The 27370-nt window shown below is 37.3% G+C and overlaps 1 protein-coding gene across 4 annotated transcripts in view; it reads left to right on the top strand.

Moving 5' to 3' along the window:
• The window catches only part of FUT9 (fucosyltransferase 9), a 115823-nt gene extending 93301 nt beyond the window's left edge, over positions 1-22522 (top strand). For all 4 annotated transcript variants that reach the window (NM_001079502.5, XM_015284664.4, XM_015284665.4 and 1 more), the window contains one exon: positions 10586-22522. In NM_001079502.5, coding sequence (NP_001072970.1) covers positions 10594-11673 — 1080 coding nt within the window. In that variant the 5' untranslated portion in view covers positions 10586-10593 and the 3' untranslated portion in view covers positions 11674-22522. The remainder of the gene's footprint in view (positions 1-10585) is intronic.
• Positions 22523-27370: the final 4848 nt, after the last annotated feature.

Below are 27370 nucleotides of genomic sequence, written 5' to 3'. Positions count from 1 at the left end.
CATGTGCTGGCACCAGGCTGCTGAGTGCACAGGAGGCTGAAAGGCAGAGAGCCAGGGGGAGTTTAAGCATGACTAGCATCGAGAAACAAATGAGCAGAGGCTTTCAGGGTTGTATTTTCAAAGTCAGACACCAGTGTTTCCCCTGAACCCTATTAGTAGTGCCTGTTTCTGGGGCTCCTTAGGACTGGGAGTAGACTAGCCAAGCATGGGGTTAGGTCCCTCTTATCATCCTTGTCATCAAATTAGTCTTACTCACTTACTTAGTCTTATTAAGCTGTGCTAACTGCAGGGAGCCACACATTGTTTGTAAAGGCAACTGCTTGTCATCATTTTCCCTTACGCTGGCATCCTCAAAGCAGAGGAATACAGAATTAAGCAGAGTACTGCTGTCCTCATACCTAGCTCCTTTTTTTTCCTTTTTTCAATTTTTTTCCATTACTTCTTTCTTTCTCCTTGTATATCCTCCAAAATATCACAATTAACTTTCCTTAAAAAGCTGCTTTCTGAGCAAGATGGCTATATAAAGGTTTCCTCATGTATCAGAAACAAATGAGAACTTTTTCTTTCCCCTGCTTAAATGCTTTTTTCTAATATGTACAGCAGGGTTGTAGTGGAGAAAAAGTATGGGCTACAAACCTTAAGATTGCCTAGAAAATTCTATTTTCAAGATAGAGTAAATAATTTTATATTAACTCGCTACTAGGGCATGAATTCATTATGGAATTTTTGCTCTATTAACAATAGAATAATGTATGACAGTAAAATTCAGTAACTGAGCATCAGAACGGACTGCTTTAACTTATGCTGCAGGTACTTGTTTTTTCAACAGGCATAGAGGAAGAAAATAAGCAAGGAAATAGCAAGTTCCACTGCAAGTTTCTTGAGTCTTTCCAAATTAAGCACGAGCTCTGTACAATCAGTCTGTTTTGTACAATTTACTGTCAACAGCCAGTGCAGAATATTCTTCCTTCCTATATTCTAAGCTTGAGAGTTGCTCTCAGGCATCAGTCCATCTGTTCACCTGGACAATAAGTAGTAACAAGAAAACATCTTAGAACATGTAGGTGTTAGTAACTGCTGTAGGATTTTTTCCAGACTGTAATTCCTTCAACTCATTCCTCTTACGTATTTGTAGTTTCTTTACTGGAGGATTACTTTTTTTTTTTTCCTATATAAAATGTCTTTTCAGTGACTTTTTGTTAAGCTTTGTATTTCTCAGCTTGTTAGACTAGTAGTTCCAGCTTGCTGCTCTTCCTTTTGTTGTGCACACAAAGACAGACTCCAAGAAATTAACCACTGGTTTCTCTCAACTGAGGTTTTGTTTTCTCAGTGGAATGTGCAGTTTGAGAGGTTTGGTGTGGTTATTTTTGCTGGTTTTGCAGTATATACTGTATCAGACATTTTTCCAATATATACCATCTAAATAATTCTATCTAAAATATGTTTTCATTCTTGCTGTTTAGTGTTTCGCTGTTTAGATTCTGGGGGTTACATTTTTATTTCTGTTTGTGTGTGTGTGTACATTTATGTACGATCTTAAAGTTCTTATAAATTTACTATGAGCAACTTTTCATTTAATTTGTGGATCTTCCTCTTTCTTTCTGTGGATGAGTAGAAAGTCACTTGGATTATTATTATTTTTTTTAAGTTTCCTTTTTAATTTTTTTTTAATTACCAAACCTGGCTAATGTTCATAGCAACTTAGTAACTTGTTTGCTACGGCAAACTATTTACGAGTCCTATTTTTTATGATTGCCTTCCATCTTACATCTACCAGGCTCTTCCTTTAGACTAGTGAATACTCAACCACTACAAGTCATGTTGAAAACATAGTTGTTGGTGTGCAAGGGGACAATAATTGTTGCTATTTTTCTGGCTTTCCAATTGTCCATCCATTTTGTGCTAAGGTACTTGCACTTACAAGTTCTCACTTAGCTGAAGTGCATTTGTCCCAGATAGAAAATAAGCAGTGATTGCTTTTGGCACTCATAATCTTAAGATATGAAGGCTTTGTATTTTTTATACACAGACTTTCACCTGAAGCTTTGAGTAATCCATTCTCTTTTAAGAAAACAAGCAGTGTGGGGCTCTGCTCAAGGTACAGAACTTGGATAAGGACTCTTGGCCACTGTGAGTCCTGTTGACCGACATTTGGTTACTTCTTCGTTCAGGATAGTCACTTCAGTTGGATGATTTTCTAAAAGAATAGCTGTACTTTCACCTTTTGAAGAGCAAAAAGAAGTCTTACTTGTAAAGAATATGACCATATTAAAAAGGAGGGGAAAAAAAGGCCTAGAAATCAACAGCTCTCTTCTCCATTTTCCTTTTGACTGTCCAAGTAAATGTCATTCTCCCTTTCAGACACAGAGCTGTCTATAGTGGATGTGAGCACTTCAGTTTCTCCCTTTACTCTTTAGGGTAGTCATTGGCTGGCTGGCAAGTAGCATCAGTAGCAGTTCAGGCTTTGTAAATTAAAGCAAGACCATTGACTTACATTAAAAAAAAAAACACAAAAAGCAAAACAAAACAAACAAACAAACAACAACAACGAAAACAAAAACACAACAGGGACATCAGTTCAGATCCTGAACCCAGAAATATAATGACTTGCTGAAGAAAAAAGTGCTAGGCAGACAGAGAACTGAATCATTAAGAAGAGACCAAATTATGAGGATTTTATGCTATGTTTTAGAGGGTTCTCAGGCTTTCTTTCTAGACTGCAGAACTGTCTCAAGACTTACACTGCCACTGGCAGAATCCTCCAGATCAGTGCAGTTGTATCTACAAAAAGAGCAGTATTAAATCCCAATTAAAATATTCAAGCTTGCCTATGCAGCAAGATTCAACAGTGTGAGTACTGCACACAGCCTCTAATCATATCTACACAAACTGCTGGTGCTTAGAGCTCCAAAAGCTTCTCTTTGCTACAGAAGTAATGCCCCCTAACAAGCATTCACTATTTTAAGCAGGTGTCTCCCACCCTTTACTCACTCTGCTTTGTCTTCTTTGCCAACAAAAATGTTTATATTTTTTTCCATTGTACTAGGGAAATACATACGAGGAAATCAGCTAGAAGTAACTGTGATGCTATGATGTGGAGTTTAGCATACATACACAGTGAAGTCTAAGATTCTTCTTTTGCTACTTTATGCCCCATCTCTGTTTGGTTCATACCATTTTCATAGCTACTGGGAGTTAACTAAGGCTTCCTGGCGGGCTGGTGGCCATCACGAATGCATAGCTTGTTCAGATATGTTCTATATATTTCAGTTGGGTGCAGTTTTACAAGCCAGCCACAAAGCTACTGAACAGTTGTTTCCTCAGCTCTGACATAGTTGGAGAGAACAGCAGTCGACTGTCCCCAAAGAAAATTGAAAGAAACCACCTTTTGTACTTCAGGAGCTGCTTTTCTTTGTACAGCTTCATTTGATGCAGAGCATTTTCAGTGCTTTTGAAAGAAGATTGGATTGTGCTGTATAGCTAGGATGAGTTTTATCTTCAGGAGGACAAGGTGCTTTCCTGGGGAGGTAGATAAAGCTGGTGAAGAACATTCTTTTCTCTGATCAGCACAGTATGGAAAGCCGCCACTCCCTTCAGAGAACATTATTATTTGTAAACTAGCTTTGATGTGGACATGTCAGTATGGACCTATCTCTGCATGTTATCAAGTCAGACAGTGCTGCTTAATTTTAGTAAAGCTTTGCATGAACAAATTTTTCAGTTGTGCCAGTGAGGGAACCAACTGTAGTCTTATATTCCAGTATTCCAAGTCGGACCTTAGGGTTCATGAGTAGAAAGCGATACAGCTACAGTGTGAAGCGGGGTTCTGATGCTAATACTGTATTTGTCTGGAAAAAATTTCTTGCAGATAGGATTTTCATTAAAGACCCTGCACAGCTGGCTGATGACTTTTGCTGTGCAATCAGATTGCAGAAAGGAACCACTGAACTGGTGCTTCAGCAGCTGGGGATTGACAGCATGTGAGTGCTGCCGGGAGGAGGAGAAGATGAATGACAATCAGGGGAAGGCTGGAGGCTGCAGAACCATTGCAGCACACTGTGCACTGCACAGCAACTTGGAGAATGGAGCTGAGAGTTGGCTATTTCACACCAAGGCCAAAGGGGATGAGATACAGAGATTCGGAGATTTGCAAAATAGCAGCAGTACCCCAGCCAGCAACAGACAGGAATCTTTATGTTTTGCCTTTGAAGACAGGGAATAATTTTATTGTTGTCCACATAAATTTTCATTTTTTCTTAATTTTTCACTGTGTGAAGTACTGCTCTTCCATAGCCTTCAAGAAAAGTTTCAAGGTGGAAGATATTTTTACTCAGTTTATTCAGCAATTTTCTGCAGTTGTAGGTTACCAACTTGTGTTTTCATTAGGTTCATTTTACAACAATCTATGTTTAGTATCATCACTGAGCTGGAAGGAATCAAGGGAGGTCATCTAACCCAGCCCCAGAACCTAAGGGCGGAGTCTAATCTCATTGCTGAAGGATGCATGTGTAACTTGTTCTTAACATTCTACAGTGGCAGCTTCAGCACCATCCCTAAACTAGTCCATCTTAATTAAGCTCTTAGACCATTTTTTAAGCTGTTCATAACAAAAAATGCTAGTGTTGTATAGAACCATTCTACATTGTTCTCAAAGTGCTAACAGGCAGAAGTGGAATCTAAGGAACTGAACAAATAACTTGAAAACAAAGGAGGTGGAGAGGGGAAGAAAAAGAATCCTGCAGACAAAAGAATAAAAATACACAGCCTGAGATTAGCAGCTCATTCAACTCTCAGACTAAAAGCATTTAACTGTATGCGGCTCAGCTCTGTCTTTTCATTTTAGGCAGCTTTCAGAAATCCGCAGGACAGGCATGGAAAGGCATGGTAGCAAGCCCATGTTTAGATAGTAGGGAAAAATATCTACCATTCTGGTTGCTAAATAGCAACTATAACTGGGAACAGTACAAGTTAATTCCATCAAAAAGAAGCATTCTTCAGTCTCAGGGAACTGAACCACAAGCAGCTTGGGGCACTTGGAGATAAGAAATTACACTCACGCTACTCTAAGGCATTAAGTTTTCATTTTATACTGCAGGTTAAAAAATCCAGCTATCTGGAAGTGTGGTCTAAGAAGACACTGCTCCTTGCATAAATGTAGATATGTGATGGCTGAGACTGGTACAGTATGCCGGAGGACAGGTACAGCAATTTCAAAGGAGTGTTCTTTCCAACATTTGTTTGCGTGTGATCCTTATCAGTTCACACTGCATTCAAATGTCCTTTTAATATTTCCAGAGTATCTCCATAGATACTATCTCTTGCTAGAAGGGCCACTGTCACTTCTGTTTGCCCCGGTGTCCTTCTGCTTCTCACTTTCAATAAGACTCCTGCGCCACAGATGTCCAGTCTGATCCCCAGAGTGATTCTCCAAGGATATCTTGAGATTTTTAAGTATTTATTCTTGAGCTCTCCCAAGACAGGGTGCTGATAAGAATTAGCCCCAGATATTTCAGAATTCGAAGTCAGGCAACAGAAATAACAACGGATCTTTATTCATTAATCAGTGTCCATGATTTCAGAAATGACACCGTCCCTTTGTTCCAGCTTAATTTTAAAATACTGTCCTTAGTATCTCTTTGAACTCTTGGAAACAATTCATTCCTGCACACCTCCATATCCTCCAGAAATTCATTTTAGCTCATCTAGGAGTTTTGCAGTGGCTGCCTGTGCTGACAGTCAGTGTTTTTTTCATTGACACAGCGGCCAGCTTGTTTGGATTGAAAAATCATAGGACTGTGCCACTAAGCCTTTGGATTACCTCAGTACTAGACTAGTAATGACAGTTATACCTCTGCAAGTAGTCACATATTTTGGGCTACTGGCAAAACCTTGAGGGTATACCAGTGAAGGTGATGTAAAGATACGCCCGGAAAACAGGCACTGGCATAACTAACTAGAAATGCTACCTTTCTTCTCCCTCCTATAGTTAGCATAATCAGGAAAAAAAAAAAAAAAAAAAAAAAAAGTCTGTCCTTCCCCGGAATAATTAAGAAGTCATCATTGTACAGGAGCCATGATAAAATAGGTCCTATAAAACTGCATTTTATTTATTTGAGAACATGATGCATTCATACAATATTTTGCAAGCCTTGCCTGGTGCACTTAGGGTTAATGCTGCTAGTACCCTGCCCACTATCCCTGCGGTTGTGTTGCTACTACATGGAGTTGCTTGGTGATGGCATGCCAAAATCTGCACATAAAAGGAAGCCTTGCTAAGTTTTCTACTGAGGAAAATAGTCTTGCACTGATTAAATACTATACTTTCAAATAGGAAAAAGGCACCTAGAAAATTCTTGCTATGCCACAACACTCGGAAATGTAGTTTGTAATGAAATTATCAAAGATACTGAATTCTTCCAATTGGCAATAGTCTTAGTAAACACATTTCTTTGACAAGTTTTCTTTTTAGAGGCTGCCATGACAGAAATTGATGGGGGAGGGGATTTGCAAAAAGGAAGTGTGTGCTTCTGTGGTGGAAAGAAAGCCATGAAAGAGGAAGGGTGAGCTAAGGTTACTTGGCTGGATGAGCTGCAATGAATGTCTCCATAGTGTCTGTCACCTTTATAGTGAGAAAGAAGCACAGCAGGAGATCAGCAGCTACCTTGGGCACAAAAGGGAAGAAGAAAACGTTAAATGTGAAAGATGCATTTTGAAGAACACTGTGAAAAAAAATCTTCCACAAATTTTAGTTGGCAAATTAAACAAAGAATCAACCTATATATCCTAACATTACAGACAAGCTACTTCTCAAGAAAATACAATTTGTTAACAGGTGTTTGCCACATGCCTTCGCTGTGCTGCTGTCTGTGTTTAGGACAAAGAGTCCCAAAAGCCATGAAAGCAGTCTGTTTGTTCCTATGTCTGCTTTACCGAGGACAAAAGTTATTGCTTCTGAGGATAGTGCTTCATTCTGAAAAATGACTGCTATTCCCTGTGTACATCTCAAAAGTCAGTGCTGGAGTTACAACAAAATCTTGTCAGCTCCTTTGGGTATAGGCAAATAATATTGGTAGAAGTATTCTTTCTTCTGCTTCCTTGCAAGCCTCTCATTCCAGATTGTAATGTGTCTTACTTTTGCAACACTTTTCCAGCATCCCATTAGCAGAAGCTTCAAAGTGAAACATGCCAACAACACTTTCTTATCTCCTAATGGATGTGTGAGTCTGCATAATAATAGTTTTCTGAACCCAAAAGGTGAAAAACTAAACAGTAGAATCCTGGCCATGGGCTGCTGTTTTGGTGAAAGCTAAAAACTGAGAACCATGATCCCTGACCAGTAGCGGACACTTGAGTACAGAGGGCACCAATGCAATGTGAGGAAACAGATGTAGAAAAGACAGAATAAGTAAACTTACTTGTTTAATGTTGCAAGTTGCTAAGATCAGCCTTCTGGCTACAGAAGCAATTTATCTCCACATTGACACTACAATTCAAAGGCACAAATACCACGCAGTGGACACAGAATGTCATGCAGAGAACAGAATAAATAATATTTGACTATTTCCTACATAGCAGGAATTGTCATGTGTTTATGCAGTTTATGCTTAGTTTAAAATAATCCCTGCCAGAAAGCATCAAAGAGCTTTTGATTGGAGGGTGACTACATAGCAAGACACAATGTTTAGGTACACTTGTGATTTCCCTGCAATTTTAGTCTTCAGAAAATCATCAGTTTCTGTGAATAGACTCCTTCCTCAACCTATTCTTGAACTCAACGCTCAGTAGCTCTTAAGTGAAAAGACATACCTATTCTGCGTGTTAGTTTCAATAGAAGAGAAACTAAGAATGGCCACATGAAGATTGGTTCAGCCCCTTGTTTTTAACTCAGGTTTCATCTCTTTGAGCTGTTTGACCCAAATCCCTTACTGCTTTAGAGAACATGCTCCAATTTTATTCATAGAAAAGCAGGAAAACAGTCTTCTGTTCTCATGGGTCAGGTCATAAACTTCCCTCTAGATGTATTTCCAGAAAAAAATCAACATAAGCTGAAGAAAAGCCTATGTGACATATCTGCAGAACCTCAAACTGAACTTGAACTGATGAGACTAAACAAAAAAGTCACAGACACAAAAATTCTTCCCCTCTTCTTTCAAGATGCTTTGCTAAAAGCATAGAGGACTTGCTAAACTCTGTCCAAAAGAAGGGGGTTGAGATGACAAGTATACAAAACACATCCTATTATTTTAAATGACTGTACTGAGCACCTATGTCCAGTGGCAGGTGGCTGCCAGGTTCCACTGTGCAGAAAGGGCAAGGCTGCCACATGCCAGGCACTACTGGTTTCAGTCGGCTCCCACAGCCCCACTGCAAAGCATGGCTGGGCCCAGCAGTGGAAATGGCGTATGCTGGAATAAGCAGAAAGTGTGAGGAGGAAGGGGTGACACAAGAGCTGTTATGGACTGAACACAACCCTCCATTACCCAGCTCTCCTGCACTGCTTAGAGGGGAGGCAGAAGAATTGGGAATGAAGGAGTGAAGATGAGCCTGGGAGAAGGGGCCAAGGCGTAGAAGTGTTTGAATTTTTATATGTTTCTTACTATCCACATCTATTTTAATTGGCAATAAATCACATTCACTTTCCCCGAAGTGTGTCTGCCCATGACAGTAATTGGTAAGTGATCTCCCTGCCCTTATCTCAATGAGATCTTAATTCATCTTAATTCCTGCCACCCCCCTCCCCTGGCCCTGTCCTGCTGAGGGGAGAGAGTGAGAGAGCAGCTGGGGGCTGGGGTCGAGTGGCCTTCAGCCAAGGTTAACCCACCACAACACCTACAACCAGAATTAAGACAATCTGACTTTCCAAAATAAGGAAGAAAGTGTGGCATATTATTTTTTTACTCAGGATATAATGTTAGTATAGAACTCAGTAGGACGTTCCCTTTTTGTCCCTTTCCTCAATAATGAATGTGAAAATGCTTTTTGTTGTACTGTGTTGCTACACTCACACATCAGCTTTTACACTCACAAAGCAGTACATGTATGCTGCATTAACGGACCTCTGAATCACATTCCATTGTGTCTTTGTGCTGAATGTAATTATCTCACACGTTAAATGAGATGAGCTGATTTAAAAGAAATTCTGCTTTCTGTCAGTGATTTCTTTTTTTTTTTTTTATTTAGAGTATACATTTTATATCTATTTTTATGAGCAGAACTTTTATATTTATTTATTTATTTATTTTGTGCAGCTAACTAGCAAAGATAACAAAAATTGAAAGCACTGAGAAATATGCAGAAAAAGAAAGCCAGACAAGTTTTATAGTAACTGAAATGCACAATTACCTTTTTACAGTATGCCAACAAATGCAGTACACTTCTTTTTGTTAACTAACTTCTATTCCTTTTTTAAGTCACAGCACTTTTCACATGGGTAACTGTTTTATTTTTAGAACACTTTTGTGTTCTAGGGCTACATTCAGCAGGAGAGGTTAGCCATAAGCAATCCCTAATTTTGCCAGGTTTCACAAGAACCATATGGAAGACAAGTGTTGGAAAGAGATTTATCAATTCTCTCAGGAAGAAATAATCAGAGAAAGGACAAAGGAAACTATATAAACTTCTCACTTTTTTTTTCCCTATAGAAAAAGAAATTTTACCTCACAAAGAAGCAGTATATCTGTACTTTTCTTAAATTTTAACACAGGACTGTGGTGTAAAAACATAATTAAATGTTTTAAGGATATTTTATTGTTCATTTTTCTTTATATGGGGACTATATACGGCTGACTATGAGAACAGGAGAGCTGAGAACCTGTATTACTGCTTTCCTCCCCTATCTGTTTTAGGACTCCCAAGAAAAAAGTAAGAATGTTCCTCTCCATATACTCATCAGTCACAAGCTAGTTTTTTAATGGTCTTATTGATCTTTTTTCATTCCTCTAAAGCTATATCCTCTATATGCACACAAATACGTATGGACCAAAACTGCAGCATATTAGCCCTTACTCATACACAAGGAAAGAATCAAAGGGTAATTTCATGTGTCTCAAACTCTTGGTCTAAGTTCTAAGTAAAAACACTTAAGATATGTGTTGATATATATCAAGTATGACATATCTTAAAATTTTACTTCCAATTTATATGTTAGCTTCTCATGTGAAGAAGATACATATGAATATGGCATTATCTAAAACTTTTCCATGAATGTTGTGCAAGAACTCATACATTTATAGAATAATAGATTCACAGAATCATAGAATGATTTGAGTTGGAAGGAACCTTTAAAAATCATCTCGTTCCAAGCCTTCTGCTGTGAACAGGGACACCTTCCACTAGAGTAGATAATGTCAGGGACACCTTCCACTAGACTAGATAATGTTGTTCAAAGCCCTATCCAGCATGAGTATGAGCACTTACAGGGATAGGGCATCCCTTTTTTACTTAAAAGTTTCTGAAGTTACAGATCAGTAATATTGAAGTTTGTCCATTTTGATGTCTGATGTCTGATTGCTTTAAGAGGAGATATATATGTATTTGAAAAAGCTGATGTTATTTTCTCTCTTTGTCTTCCTCTCTTTTTCCTTAGAACAAATTATGACATCAACATCTAAAGGAATTTTCCGGCCATTTTTTATTGTCTTCATTGTCCTTGGTTGTTTCATGGCATTTATACTAATTTATATTAAACCAACAAGCAGCTGGATCTCTAATCCTGTGGAATCAGCCAGCTCAGTTTTGAAAATGAAGAGCTTCTTTTCTTCCAAAACTGATAATTTTAATGAAACTATTATTTTGGTTTGGCTTTGGCCATTTGGCCAGACATTCGATCTAACATCCTGCCAAACGATGTTCAACATCCATGGGTGCCATCTGACTATTGACCGCTCACTATATAACAAGTCCCATGCAGTTCTCATACATCACAGGGACATTAACTGGGATCTGACTAATTTACCTCAGCAAGCCAGGCCACCATTCCAGAAATGGATTTGGATGAACTTGGAATCTCCAACTCATACTCCACAAAAGAGTGGCATTGAACACCTCTTTAACCTAACCCTGACTTACCGGCGTGATTCAGATATTCAGGTGCCTTATGGCTCCATGATAGTTGGTACAGGCGCCTTTACATATGAAGTGCCAAGTAAAGAAAATTTGGTTTGTTGGGTTGTAAGTAACTGGAACCCTGAGCATGCTCGAGTCAAGTATTACAATGAGCTTAGCAAGTACATTGAAATCCATACCTACGGGCAAGCCTTTGGAGACTACGTCAACGATAAAAACTTAATTCCAACTATCTCCAGTTGCAAATTCTACCTTTCATTTGAAAATTCAATCCACAAAGATTACATTACTGAGAAACTTTACAATGCTCTTCTGGCTGGATCAGTACCAGTTGTACTGGGCCCCTCCAGAGAAAACTACGAGAATTACATTCCAGCAGACTCTTTTATCCACGTGGAAGATTTTCTATCCCCAAGAGAGCTTGCAGAATATCTTCTGATGCTTGACAAAAATAACAAGATGTACCTTAGTTACTTCAACTGGAGGAAGGATTTCTCAGTGCATCTTCCTAAATTCTGGGAATCTCATGCATGTCTTGCTTGTGATCATGTGAAAAGACACCAGGAATACAAGTCAATTGGAAATTTAGAAAAATGGTTTTGGAACTAATTTGTGTGTGTGTATGTGCACTTTTTTGAAGAAGATAATGGATCTTTAGTCTAAGTGGAGAGTAAAGGAATAAGGAAAAAAGAAGGAAGGATGAACCTCACAGAACCTTACGTCAAGGTTTATCAGCCATCCTCTCTTGGCTATTCTATTTATATTTTGTAAGAGATTTTAAAAATTATGAGCAGCAGTCATCAAAACTCAGTTTTAAATTATAATGTACATACTAATTATGTGCACTGAAGAATATATGATTGTTTACTATAATTTTTAAACAAGATTTTTCACATTTTCTGTGGAGTATGCCTCAGTCTTACACATAAAGTTGACATTTAAACATCTTTTTCTTGTTTTTTTTTTTTTTAACATTTTATTCACTGTTTAATCTATTTGCAAAATGAGAACACAACTCCTAGATGCCATAGAGAATTTTAAAAGGATAATTTGCTCTATTGGTCTGAAATATGTGTAATATCTAATTAAAAAAAAAAAAAAAAAAAAAGACGAAACAGTACAGTTCAGTATCTACAATTATTTCAGCGTTTTAAACTGCATCCCTTTTTACTGGTGTAGAATCTAGAAATACAGTTTTTAAAAAAGATTCACAGTAGCAGACAGTCTTTGTTTAAGAAAAAAAAAAAGTTTCCAATGAACAACTCCTAGAGTTACTTTAGCAATATGTCCGTTCTTACCTTCTGAAGAATGGAGAAGCAAGATATTGAGAAAATAAACAATCTTAGTGACCGAAGCCCTGATTCATCCAACTTTTCAGTGAATTTAAATGTAGCGCATCCTTAAGTTTCCTTGTGTCTCAAGTACAGTTTATGTGAACCAGGGCTGTAATTGGTAATATACTGATGCAGAAGTAAACAGATTTTAATTTATGTATTTGATTGAATCAGCCTTATGCACTGAATTCAGCTAGTAGTAGTAATTGTTTAGAAATAGCTTGTTGAGAAATTCTAGAAATTTCTCTCATAATCCTTTTTATAATTGTGGTGTTTCTCTCCACTTCTATAAAGGTCTGTTGAACTTTATTGGTAGATGGATGACTTGCTGAGTGGCAAGTTTCATTTCTGAAAGAAATATGCTGAAAATCAGTAAATAAGTTATCATGCTGAAGTATTCAACCATTCAACTCATTAAGCTAATGAGTTTTGGTTTTTCAAACTATTTTATGTGACAGGTATAAACAACAGCAATCTCAAGAACAGTAGATGCTTTCAAAGGGAAGTTCTTACGTTTTAAATTTGCTCTGATAGCAAATACAAAAATGTGATGATTGTCATGATTGTTTAAAATATGTCTGTTTCTAATGTCTGTTATTTGATCTTATTACTATTTTTTTCAGCAGCTAAGAGTTAAATACTGGATTGCTATGTATTGTCTTATGTATAAGGTTTGTTTAATGACATGGACATACAGATATATTTTGGTAGCAACTGAAAGCCAACCAGCTTGTTTTTTTCATGCAAAAATATTACAGATTGCTCTTACAAGTGAGTTGCAGTCAGCTCCAGAATCATATGCCTACTTTTTAGATATGTTTAAAACCATACTAGATATGTTCATTCTTTTCTTTAAACTACAGACAGGGTTGTAAAAGAAATTGAAATAAATGTTAAAAGTTACAAATTCACTGGTAAACATCACAGAGCAAACTAGCATATTATTCCAATAGTTAACATGTGAACATTGACTTTAAACTTTTAAGACTATCCCTAAGTAAAATGAAATGAGGGGTATAAATGTTGAAGGATGAAGGTGCACTTTACTTTACTGTGAACAAATATACATCCTGCTACTAAAGTAAGGCCTGGTAAAAGAAGCTATAAAAAAATCAAAAGATGAAAATATTATAAAAGTTAATGAAAAACTTCAGTTTACGTGATGTAGAAGACCTTATTCAAACAACATAATTGATCAAATATGAAAGATTAAACCTGAAGACAACAACTCTGATGAAGGGATTAAGGGATAAGTGATGATAAAATTTAGCAAAAAATAATGTGATCTGTGAGATACTTCTTTTACCTCAGGCTGGAATACAAATATGGAAGGCTGTAAGAGAAATATAGTTTAACTTCTAAACTCAGAAATTCCTCTGGAAATGTTACAGAAAAACTTGTGTTCTTCCCTATGGCTTCAAAAGCTGTTTTCTGATCCAGGTATTTATTTATTTTGTTTATTGCTGTCTTCAAAAGCTTATTTACAAGATATGTGAGCCTCCTAGATTCACCAGCATTCCAGAAGGAAACAAGATGATCTTATCTTACAAATTAATGCAATAGAAGGAAACATAGTCTTCTGAAAACAAAATGCTGACATATATGTAATGTGAATAGCATTTATGTCATTTTGAAGGCAAGTGGCTATTACCTACATGAACAAAGCCTTTCTATTTCTTTATACCTTTTGTTTTCAGGAGGGTTGTGAAGTTCTCAACTGCTGAAAATGCCATTGCTATGGCTATGTAACCTGATCTCCTTGATGATGGAATTCAGAATTTTTTTTCCATTGACCACTAGAAGTATATTCACCCTTTTGTGAACTTCCACAGTCCCTTACTTCATTCCTCACACTAGACAGCAGGAGTTGTGCTGGGTGTTACAAGGCCTTATTCAGATGAGACTAATTCCTTCAGCTTCAAGATTCAGCATTAGCTCTTACTTTATTAAATAGTGAGCACAATAATGAAATGACAAAAAATGTTACTTGTTACTATGAAAATCTATTGGTATTGTGGTTTAACCTAGCAGACAGCTAACCACCACACAGCTGTTTACTCAATCCCCTCTAAGTGAAATGGGAGGGACAGCCAGAAAAAAGGTGAAACTCATGGGTTGAGATAAAGACAGTTTAACACGACAGAAAAGGAAAATAAAATAATAATAACAATAAAAGAATATACAAAACAAGTGATGCACAGTGCAATTGCTCACCACATGCCAACCAACACTCAAGCAGTCCCTAAGCCCAGTGCCACTCTCAGCCAACTCTCCCAGTTTTATTGTTCATCACAGTGTCATATGGTATGGAATACCCCTTTGGACAGTTTGGATCAGCTGTCCTGATTCTGTCCCATCCCAGCTTCTTGTAACCCCTGCCTACGTGCTCTCAGGGCACCACAAGGAGTTGAAAAGTCCTTGACTTTTTATAAGAACTACTCATCATCAACTAAAGAATCAGAATTTCAGAATTTCAGAATTCATTCTTCATTAGCCTGGGTGATTCTTATTGTAACACCATTAATATGGCATATAGCAACCATAGTAGTGATTACATATAATAGTGATGCATTATTATACCGCAGTTAACACTATACAATTCAAATCCCTGTCTATTCTCTCACAGCATCAAATTCCCTTGAAGTACACATTGGACTTCCTTATCATCCTGTGTCACCCACCATATGTACCCAGGTCCTCAAGCAGAAGTTGGGTTTGCCTTTGCCTGAGGCTGAAATAGCTCAGGCTGTCTTGTGCAGCATGTTTTTTTCATGTGCAGTACGAGGACTTCATCTCCTTCTGCAGTGTGATTGGGCAGGGACAGCTCAGTTATCAAATTCACTAGTTGTCACTAACCTCATGGCTTTTGCTAAATGTGTATCCCAATGTTTGAATGGCCCAGTACCCATTGCTCTCAGTGAAGACTTTAGAAGTCCATTGTAGCATTCAGTTTTACCAGAGGCTGGTGCACGACTGGGGATGTGGTATACTCACTCAGTGTCATGCTCCTTGGCTCAGGTATTCACAAGGTTATTTCAAAAATGAGCCCCATTATCTGATTTAATTCTTTCTGGGATGCCATGTCACCACAAAACTTGCTTTTCAGGGCTCAGGATAGTGTTTTTGGAAGTGCTATGGAGCACAGGATATGTTTCCAGCCATCTGGTTGAACAAGCACAACTTGGAGAGCAGAAAAGCCAACATTATGACCAGCAACAATGAAAATACTATAGTGTTCATAACAATTTTGTTTTAATATAACTTGTTATATAAAATATATATATATATATATATATATATAACCTGTTTAATAGACCTGTTCAGATCTATCATTTTCTTAACTAGTTGAACTCCATGTTGGGTGTCAAAAGGACTGTTGTGGTTTAACCTGTCCAGCAGCTAAGTACCACACAATATACCACTACCATTTACTTACTCACCCTGCACTGGAATGGGGGAGAGAATCAATCAATCAATCAATCAAACACATGGGTTGAAATCAAGACAGTTTAACAGGATAGAAAAGGAAGAAAAAAGAATATAAGAGAATATACAAAACAAGTGATGCAAAATGCAATTACCACTGACTGATGCCCAGCTAGTCCCTAAGCAGTGCCCACCTCCAGACAACTTGCCTATGATGATGTTCATATGTTGTGGAATATCCCTTTGGCCAGTTTAGTTCAGCTGTGCTGGTTATATCTGCTCCCAGCTCCTTGTGCCCCCCCAGCCCCCTCTCTGTCAGGGCAGCATGAGAAGTTGAAATGTCCTTGATTCAGTGCAAGAAATGCTCAGCAACAACTAAGACATTACTCTCATACTAAATCCTAACCACAGCACTGTACTAACTGTTAGAAAGAACAGTGATTCTGTGATTCTGTGAAAGAAAATTATCTATCCCTGCTGAAACCAGGGCAGATGTATGCACTGAAAAGTTTTGAAATATATGCTAAGTATTAAGACTGTAAGTAATGTGAGCACTGGATCCAGTCAGCATGGCAATTCTTGTGCTGAGTTCTAAGGTATGAGTTTTTTGCTGGAAATGGAACCAGAGTACTTCATAGAAACTCCACTCAAGTTTGTATACGTTGCCTTCGGGATGCATTTGTCAAACTGTTTCAAAGATTAATAAAACAAGAGAGAAATATATTTTATATTGAAATGACAAAAAATCACGATTAAATCCTAAACCACAGACAAGGCTTTAATGCTACAGTGACATTCCTGAAGCATGTTGACTGTATGTAAGTGAGACAGCCATTTTATGAAGATTTTAGGGGGATCTACAGGTATCATCAAGATATCAGGTATCATGTCCTGAATGCAAAGAGATACACTGACAGAAGTTGTAGTGTCATGTACAGCCTAGGTAGTGAATGATGTGAAGCAATGAATGTAAATCATATGGACTTCATGCATGCTGAAAGACAGTTTGCCTAGATATGTATTCCTAGCTCGTGGAAGATTTATTCCAGTCTCTATAATATTAGATATTGTTTCTAGTCTGTGCTCCTTCAGTGAGCAATCCTACTTGAAAAATTAGTATAATAGGTTCACATTGTAAGTAACTATGAAGGAGAATGGGGAAAAACAGGTAATTAGGGAAGGGAAAATTATAACGAGTTAGTTAAAATGGCCCACCTAGAGTACTTCATCCAGATCTGGTGCCAATACAAGAAGGACACTGAGCTGTTGGAGCAGGTCCAGAAGAGGGCCACAGAGATGATGATCAGAGGTCTAAAGCACCTCCCCTACAGGGACAGGCTGAGAGAGCTCGGGCTCTTCAGCCTTGAGAAGGGAATGCTCTAAGGAGATGTTATAGTGGCCTTCCAGTACCTGAAGAGGGCCTACAGGAAAGCTGGGGAGGGACTTTTTTTAAAAGGGCATGTAGTGACAGGATGAGGGGAAATAGCTTTAGGAAATTCATATTAGGAAGAAATTCTTTACTGTGAGGGTGGTGAGACATTGGAACAGGTTGCCCAGAGAGGCTGTGGATGCCCCTTGAGCAACCTGGTCTACAGGGAGATGCCCCTGCCTATAGCAGCAGGGTTGGAACTAGATGATCTTAAAGGTCCCATCTATTCCATGAAAACAAGGTATTATTTATGCCTTGATACTGCTGGCAAAAGAATGTAATTGTACAATTAAAGAGAAATGATAGATGAGAAATTGAACCAATTCTTACTGTTTTCTCAACAATTTTATTTCAGTAAGTGTGTTTATTTGCCAGCTCACAGTAATCCAGTGGCACAGTTACTTGTTTACTTGTCACAAGTTACCTCACTAAAGACAGAGAATATTTTAGAATGCTTTCTTTTGGATGTTTTGAGGTGCTCTGTCATACAATGAGCTATGAACATTACTGTCCTTATCAGTGTGGAAAATAAGACCCCAAACAGATAAAATACTAATAGCAAATACATTGTTATCCCACTGAATGTGAACAGATGTCAGATGAACTGGCAGCAGATCTTTCTAAAATAGACATTTCCTTTAAGTTCACCGACACTCAATGACCACAGCAGCTCCTGCTTAATAGGAGATCTCCCTTCCTTAGCAAATCCTGGTTGCAAGTTTCTTTAAATGCCTCTTGCTATCTGAGGTTGCCCATAGATTGTCCAAGAAATAACCAGCAACATATTTGTCTTTTAGGAAACATATCAAATAAAATGAAAGATGGACAAAGAGAGCAGCAAAATATGGAGCTGCAAAGTTCATGCAAACTGAGTGCTGCCTGTGAGCATTGCTGAGCATGGAAAACAACTAGTTAGTGGTTCTAGCTACTCATATTCATTTCTCAACCTGAATATAAAAAACATACCATGTCATTTTCTCCCATTTCTAATCAGGCAAGGATCAGTTAAATAACCAGTAACTGTTGCTGATTATTCAAGAATGTCACTCCTGTTGGTATTGTATTCTGTCTCGTATTATATAAAAGATAACATCTGGGGTGAAAGGGTGAAGTCTGTCAGTAAGGTAGTCATATTTCAAGTCCGACATGAAGAATCTCATTCTTATTATCTTTTCTTTTTTGATTTTGAAATGAATTCTTCTTTTATGCAACAATGAGTTTTTGGACCTAGTTCAGGAAGGACCTTAAGCACATGCATATGACCTGGAGACTTAAGCACATGCTTAAATTTAAGAGCATCTTAACTGGTTTAATGCACCGGAGCTTTTAACATTATATTATTATTGGCTTTGGGAGCTGTGCAAAAAAGCACTGTGTATAGCAGAGGCCAACTTCTATGTTCCTTATTGAATCCATGTGTCTACCCTGTGATTAGTCTTGTTACTCCAAACTGAAAACTCTTTGGACTAATTTTGGCTTAGTGTTAATTCATTTGACTTAGCCCCCATTCTTCTGCTTCAGGACACAGCATGTGCCACCATTGCCTCATGCCATCCACTCAGCACAGCACCCCTCCTTACTGCTGTGAGTGCACTTGGGTGTGAGAAACAGAGCTGAGAGAAGATGAGATAGCATTTAGACAACTGTCCTAGGAAGAAAGCATAAAATCTGGTCACGTCTGCATCCAGTTAACTCAGACTGAGAGTGTCCTAGAAGGATCAGTATAAGCCATACACAATTTTCCTGTTGGAGGAAACCATTTTGTTCGGTCTAGATGGGACTCTGTGAGTGAACAGCCATGTGTGCAAATTGGTAACAAGGGGTCCACAGTCTGGGAGAGACAGAGGGCATCAGTGTGTCTGTGCAAGCTGAGAGGGAAGCTTCTGACCTATTTAAATCTAACAGTCAATTTTCAGCTAGTCAAAGTCAGTTAGTCAAATTTTCAGGTGCTTCCTTAGTGAAAACCAGTATGCTACAGAAAAGAGAATCTAGGTGATTATTTGACAGTTGGTGGGCTTTCTAATTAATGCTGGCTAACAATTCCATTATGGTTTCGGGTTTTTTGTGTATTTTTTTCCTAACATGAGCAGTTTTTAAGTGTTAGACTTCAATCAATATAATTCATATAGAATAATGATTATAATTCAAATATAATTCATACAGAATAGATGTTTCAGCTTTAACTTTCACTCCTTGCTCAGGGAAATCTCCCCCTGGAGTCAGTAGCTGCTTTGGAAGATTCCCATATGGTAATACAGGATTGGATGTAGAGTGGAATGGTTGGAGTAAAAACAACCTTCTTATTCATGAATGCTTCCCTTTTAATATTTGAATAATTAGTTCTAGTGCTATAGACTACCTTCAGAGAACGAGTGTAACAATCATACTGGTTAGATATATTCATTAATGTTACAGAAGGGCCAATAAATTGATGTAATAAACCATGCAATAGAAATTTTAATTCATGGCACAAATACTATCAAGTGATACAGATAATAAAACCATAAACTCATGAGAAATAATTAGGCCTAGAGACATCATCTTGTGGTTTCCATACTGGAAAAAGTCACTTAATTACTCTATTGGAAAGGTAATTAATTGAGAATCGTTTATGTCATCATATTCTCCATGCAATTAACTGAAACCAAAAGGTTCTGTGCAGTGAATAGTTCAGAGATTTGGTCGTGTAGCAGACAGCCTTTCACCTCCAGGTTAATAGCCTAAATTATGAGTAGGTTGATACAGGCAGCTATTTGGAAACCTCTAGTAGATGATACTGTTATCACATTAGGGTTTTTCATTCCTACTTTCAGTCAAGGAGACAAAGAACTAAAGTGAGACTCATTTGACATCTCTGTGCATTTCTCAACACACAGACAGGATGGCCCAGGATGCTCTCAGTCCTGCAGCCAGCACCATGCCTGCTTATGATTGCACAGAAGACTCTGCTGTCCTCAAGAACACTGGCTTTTTTTGAAGTATGGTGCCTGTCTGGACAAATGAAGTATTCATACCTGGAAGAACTCTTCATTAACATTCCTAAGTAAACACTTAATAAGAAAATCATCTAATAATTGCAAATTGGCAACAATTGTTGCTTAGTCTTTATATGAATTACTCAAATGGAGAATAGGCTTTGAAGAAATCTTATCCCCTTGACTTGATACGAGTTTGGATTGATATATAGGGACATGCACGACTGCAAAATTTGAAAGACATTCCATGAATCAATGCTTACATATATGAAATTGGGATAAATTTGCTATATTTAACTAACCACTTCAGCAGTCACCAGATGAAAATGCTCCCATCAATTCTTTTCTTTATAACGTGGTATAAAAAGCCAGTCTCATAAATGCTGCTTGGCAAATAATTTAACCCTAAACTCTAAATTTTCCTTTGCTGCTTTCTTTTGTAACACATATGTTAGACAAGATTTAAAAGTACGGAAAGTTAACTCCCTTTGTGCAAGTTAATGTTTTAAAGATACAAAGAAGATACTGAAGACAATGAAGTGAGAAGATTTTCCATCTACACAAAATCCTAATGTGCCAAGCTGTTTCCAGTGAATGAAAAAAGCAGTTAAATATAATGACTTTTTATTAGGATTTGCAAATCTTCTACTACCGCACTGTAATTTTGCACTATTTTGTAAGAAAAGAAAAGAAAAAAAAAAAAAAAAGGGAAGAAAAAAGGAAATGAAAAAGAAACAGAGAAAAAAAAATCTAAAAATAGATGCCAAATGTATAGTTTGTAAAATACTATTTTTCTTATATAAGGTGTCATCACATAGTGAATCTAACTGTATTATTGTAAACTGTGAAAAATGTGACGTACTGTTGTGACACAGCCTACCAAGGGTCATTTCTAATACACAGATTAGTCACCTGGACTTGTTTATATACGATACATATTCATAAATCTGGTATCACTTTTATATACTTATTTTTTGTAGACTATTTTTCCACATTTACAACACAACAGTTATTTTATATCAAACATTAATTTTGCTTCAAAATATTATTTAAATAGGTGAGTGGGTGTCTTAAATGTGCCAGAGGTTCAAAACTGTAACAAAGGTAATTCAGAAAGTATTATTTGACAAACTGTAATGCTGCTGAAATCTAAAATGTTTTATTGAAGAAGCAAGCGCACTGTCAATAAACAATGGTTTCCAATCCACAATAATGTTGATAATGTTACATTTGCTAGGATAAATGCCTGAGAGTTATGAGCTGCATTTCCATTCTGTCTTTCTGTCCACTGGCGAAATGATACAGGGTGCCACAGTTGAACACTTTGATAATGTGGCAAGAACTTGAACTCCAAAATATACTGAATGAGAATTAGAAGAAAACCCCTCAAGCTGCCCGTCCTGATTTAAATCCACTTTGGGAATCAGTCATCTTAACATGGGATTATTGATTGCTGTACTCAGGACTGTTTCTCAAGAAAGACAGTAAGTTCTGTGTGTAGAAACATGGGACCACATTTGTTCTCTTAGTGCAAGATCAGGACCAAAGTCCCTTTCTTGTATATTGGAGCTTACACATGTAGCATTGTATGGGATCTGATATGAATTCTTTCTTCATGATTTCAACTAATGATGTTTCTTGTACAAAAAAAGTTAATATTTTATGTGTTTTATATACTATATATAATGCATAAATTCATGTGTAAGAAATAATAACCGTGGAAAACTGGATTTTAATAAAATTATGAAAACCATTCTTACCTTCAGGCACATTTTAAGATGCCATGTTAAAAGGAAATCTTGTAAAAAGCTGTATTTTTTATTTATTAGTGATTGTATATTTTGGCCCATAACATTTATAACAGAGATTCTACCAAACTATTTCTTTGTTCCCTTAGAATAATCTCATCACCCTGAGGTGCATCTGAAAAATGTAGAGGTTTAACCACTGATGCTTTTCATTATATTTTTAATTAGATGTTGTTGTTAAACTTCCTTCTGATAACCTATAACTATGTTCAGAATCTTAAACACAATTTAACAGCAGTCAGGAGATACCTACTGTATGAAGCTACAGGTAACTGTAACCATTTCAAGGACATTCATCATTTATGTGAAATTAATCTCTCTGAACTCTGACATGGTAAACAAGCAGCTCACTGACTCTCATCTATTGAGCACTGTAATTCTCCCCAAAGCATAAACAATGAATTATGTAAATAATAGTGCTCTAAATAAGCCTAATAAATTACTGTAATCGGTATATTTAAAATAAAAGAAAATCTTCTAAGTGTACTACAGTCTTTAATCATTATTTTGTAGGTCTAATAGCATTCTTTTTCTTCTTGTGGTCTCATCAAGGGCTGGATCTACAGATTGTTGCTTGTCATTCTTGTGACTTCTGTTTCACAAACGGAATTTTGCTTTTTTTAAGCATTTACACCAGAAATCCTTGCGAGTGCACAGAGTCAGACTGAATTCAGATGGACTACTGCATGATTTTGCTGTGTACAGCAAGCAACAGAGCTGGATCAGTATGGTACTACAGCCGAGGTTACTTTGCCTTGCTATTGCAACATAGTTACCAGCATTTTTAGAGTAATCATTTGATTTTCCTGAAAGTATAAGACGTTTGCTACTTGAATATAGGCTTTATTGTGTCTATTTAATCTTATAAAACAAACTATCTTTAAAAGTTTTTAGAGGATGATCAGTAAAGTAATAATTTATGTGTTCATATTTCATTGCTTCACTGTTAAAATAACCTATATTTGCAGAGCTTAACTGTATCTCTACAATAGCAAGTGGTGAACACAATGGTGTCAGTTTTATTTTCAAGTATGTATGCAAAAAATATATATATATTTTTTAATAGCTACCACTGAAATAAATGTCAAATTTAATAAGGTTTTCCCAGTAGAACAGAGCATTTGGTCCCCACAAAGCAAGTCAGAACATAATGTTAGGCTACAGAGCAGCTTGTACTTAAGGTCTTTGACAATCCTTCTCCCTCCCATTAGAAAGGTAACTTGCTTTCCTCCTGAGCTAGTAAAGATTTGCTAATCTGGATATTCTTTAAAAATATTTAAAGAATCTATAATTCTTTAAAAAATTCTTCCACTTACATCATTTGCTCAAATCAAACTTATCATTATCTTGAACTTGCTCATGACAAGTGCAGGGATAAACTAGTTTTTAACAGTACGTAGGAAAGAAGTCTCCACCATATTTCATTTATTCTCTCCTTCTAATTTCCCTTTCTTGCATTCAAATGCCACAGCAGAAAGTCAAGCTAGGACAGCAAATACAGCTTTCTATTTTTAAAACAGAACTTTATTTCCCTTTCACTTACAGACTCTCCCTGGATACACCAACTTATTGGACATAAAGCCCTGTGTATTTAGAAAGCCAGATCTCTATCCCTGAATGTCAGAAGCAGCTGACTTAATGATCTGCTTCTGGAAGCACAGTACTGAAATGAAAGCTAAAAGAAATGGTCATGCACAGGAGATGCAGTAGGGGCTGTTCAGAAGTCAAATCCATGTCTGTGACCCTAAGGCTGTGGGCACCACTTCCTCATGCAGTGATACAAGCAATAACACCATATTACCTTTACAGAGGCTGGTACTTTGGCACAAAACAATGCACTGAACTGAACATGCAGCCAAGTGTGAGTCTAAGAACAGGCTAGCACTTCTCAGCGAGGCTGATATAGAAGGTAAAGACAAATAGTTACAGCACTTAGGAATCCATCAGCTGGTTGCATTCTGACTGCATGTTGCAAAATACCCCATGTCAATTCTCACACTCACTAAATTGCAGCTTCTTTTCAGATGTAATATTGTCTCAACACATATTTTAATTCCAATGAAATCTTTGGATAGAATAACAAGCCTTTAGGCAGAATACCTGGCTGTAGCTTAAGATATCTCAGAGCAGATGGCTGCATGTAGGTGTGTAGAGGTGCAATGAATAAGTTCCCACTACATGAGAAGGAGTCACAAGTTAAAAAAAGTAGCCAAAGAAGCAGCTCAGTGCACCTACTCTGTCTTCATCTTCAGTCCTACCTAAGATCACATTAAAAAGAACATTAACTAGCAGTTCAACAATAATTTTAATTGCAATTTATTTTGATGTACAATGAATCAGAAAACAGAAAGAAAACAAAGTTGCTTGTGTTGAAAGCTCGTAATTAGGTGTAATTTTTTCAGTAAAGAATAGTTCTTTACGATGTTCTAACTGATAGATTTATGAAAGATCAACATTATTCTCAAAATTTTTACCTTTACCAAAAACTTAAAATAACATCAATATTTCAGTAATAGCTAAAATAATATTGAGATAAATTTGAGAAACTCCATATTAATTTCAATGTTCTTTCCCAAAGGAGGCTATTTTTCAATGACAGGATTCTTGAATGAGGAAAATGTCATCAGCTGCATTTTCAATCTTCACTTGGCCGCTGTCATCTGAATTCTGTCATGTGTGAAGAGCACACACTCAGTGGGATGTGGTTAATCAAAATGGAAGAGTTGTTGCAAAACAAGTCAAAATAATTTCTAAATAGTCACAGCCTTCCTGATATACCATAATCATGTTATTCCTGCAGTAGAAGCAATCATTTAGTAGATCATTGTCATCTTTCAGGCTCATTCTTTCAAGTCACAGAGTTCACTTTGAACTCAGTCTTGTTTTTCAGCACCATCACAGTTTCTGGCATTTGTTGACATTGTCTCCACCTTATGTCAGCTTGGCTTCCTCAGCCATATCACATCCTCTCCTTCTAAACTGAACCTATATTTTCACATTCTGTTTATTTTGACAGAAGAAAAAAAAATAACATGTATACCCAGCTAGAAAGATTCATGTCCCTGTACTCTTGAGCTAGCGAGCCTTACACTCTACCACCAACATCCTCTCAATGTCATTTAACTAGATTTAATTCACTGGTAAGCACACTTAGATTAAATGTAACAAGGTACATGGGCTATCATGTGCTTTTTAATTGGTCCTGCTTGTCAGCCAAATACATTGTAATGCAATCAATTGCATGCATCAGTCACATCCAGAATTGCAGTTTTATCCTGGAAACCTTTTATTCCAGTATTGCTCCAAGCTGCCATATGGTTGTACTGTACTACACCCAGTCTTGAGCTCAAAACAGACCAATATCACAGGACAACCATGTAGTAAGCTGTTATCCAAGATTCCATGATTAACAGAAAAGCAAACATAAGCTACGGGTGGGCATGCCATAAAATTTACTACAGCGATATCCACCTGCACAGCTCATGTCCTGCATCATTATCAGCTCTATCAGTCCTTAAGTGTGTAAATCCTGGAACCACCAGGACCACAGAGATCTCCAGCTTACTGGAAAAGGCGCCATTCTATTACACCATACTGACTCACATAGCTATCCAGCACCCTGGACAACCCGCCCAGCAATAAAAAAGCACAGATGTATTTCCCAGCACTTCTGAGAACTGGACAACACTGCCTGTAATCAGGATAGAGCCTGAAGACCACCCATCAGTCATACAATATCTGGGTCAACAAGAGAGCATGTTCAAAAGTGCAGCTTTCTTTGTCTCTTGTCATTTTTGTTTTTTTTTCTGTCTTTCATGCTGGATGTCTGAAAAGTTCTTTCATCTTCCATTTGTTTGATATTAAAAGGTATCCTCTTTCTCACTAGCTCTGAAAGCAGTGACTCTTAATATTATCATTCAAAACCTCTCACAAAAAAAAAAAAAATTACAGAAGCAAAACCTTAATCTTTTTAGTGATTTTACATGCATCACATTTTAGTTTGTATTTGAGATGAATGCTTTTCACTGTGAGATACATATATTGTAGAGCAAGATAGAATTCTTTTACCTTTTTTTATAAGGCTCAAGTTCATATTTACAAATGAAAGCAGAGCTCACGATCTCTTTCTTATCAGAAAAAATACACAGGAATGTGCACAATAAAGATAACAATTCTCACTCCTTCCAATCCCATTCAACCAAAGAGATCAAAGAGTTAATGAAATAGATCCGACTTTCAGCATTTTAAAAGCTGTTTTTTCCTTAATCATGCTAACTATTGACCCATAAGGCTACAATGCTTCTTCCATACATATGAAAATAATCTGCACAAATGTTTACAAAATTAGGGCCTTTAATTTCCAGACAAACTTGTATGTCATGTAAAAAAGCATGTTTTCAACCCCCTTCATTAAAGAACGGAGGTAGAGTTTATGAATGGCATATCCCACAGAGTGTCTGCACAACACAGTGCAGTCACAAGCAGAATGAACAAGCTCAGCTATTGTACAGCATGGCTTGTACACCAATGTAACCATCCACCTGTACCTGTGCTAGCTTACCTCCAGCCATTGTACTTTTGCAAGGGATCTGCTAGACCCATTATTTTTCTACCTTGTAGCTTCCTGTCTTTTTTCTACATTACAGCCAACTTGATAGCTGGGATTTAATACAGGACTGGAAAGAACACGTTCTGGGGCAGAAATCTCAGAAGTAGTCATTCTCAATAACCTTGATCATACTTTTTTCATACTTTAGCTTAAAATTACTTAGGAAGCTGCTTTGCTGCTTTGGAATCATACCACTTCAATAGGTAAGGTATTCCTTCTCACTGAAGCCCATATCACCTTGTGTCAGTCCTGTTCTTCAGCTTAAAAGGGAAGAAACTGTTTTCTCTGTCCCTTAAGTTTACCTTCATGATGTGTTTTCATATTGTTGCATCCCTTCTTCATTTTCACTTTGCTTTTCCTTTTGCTTTTCCCACCACATTTTTGCCATGCCCTGATATTTTCAGCTGTCAGGAGGAATTTACCCTTCCTGAATCTGAGTGACCAGACTTCTACACGCTATTCAAAATGCATGGTAGTACCAGCCTCAGAGACTTTTAAAGATGCTTTTAGAGAAAGCTTCTCTAAAGTGATTGATTCCTTTTCCATCCGCCTTCCAGTCCCCACCCCAAAGAGACCTTTATTGGTGACATCTTTGTCCTTATTTTTTATTGTTCTCCCAATAGCTGATTGCTTCAGCTTGAGGATACTGCCCAATTCTCCTCCTTTAACTGTTTCTCAGTCCTTTTTTCCCCACTACAGATTTCCCTTAACTCATTTACCAGATC

This window comes from Gallus gallus, chromosome 3 (assembly GCF_016699485.2).
Source record: "Gallus gallus isolate bGalGal1 chromosome 3, bGalGal1.mat.broiler.GRCg7b, whole genome shotgun sequence".
Taxonomy (NCBI): Eukaryota; Metazoa; Chordata; class Aves; order Galliformes; family Phasianidae; genus Gallus; species Gallus gallus.
Note: the sequence above shows the minus strand (reverse complement) of the source record. Positions and strands in the feature narration are given on the sequence as shown.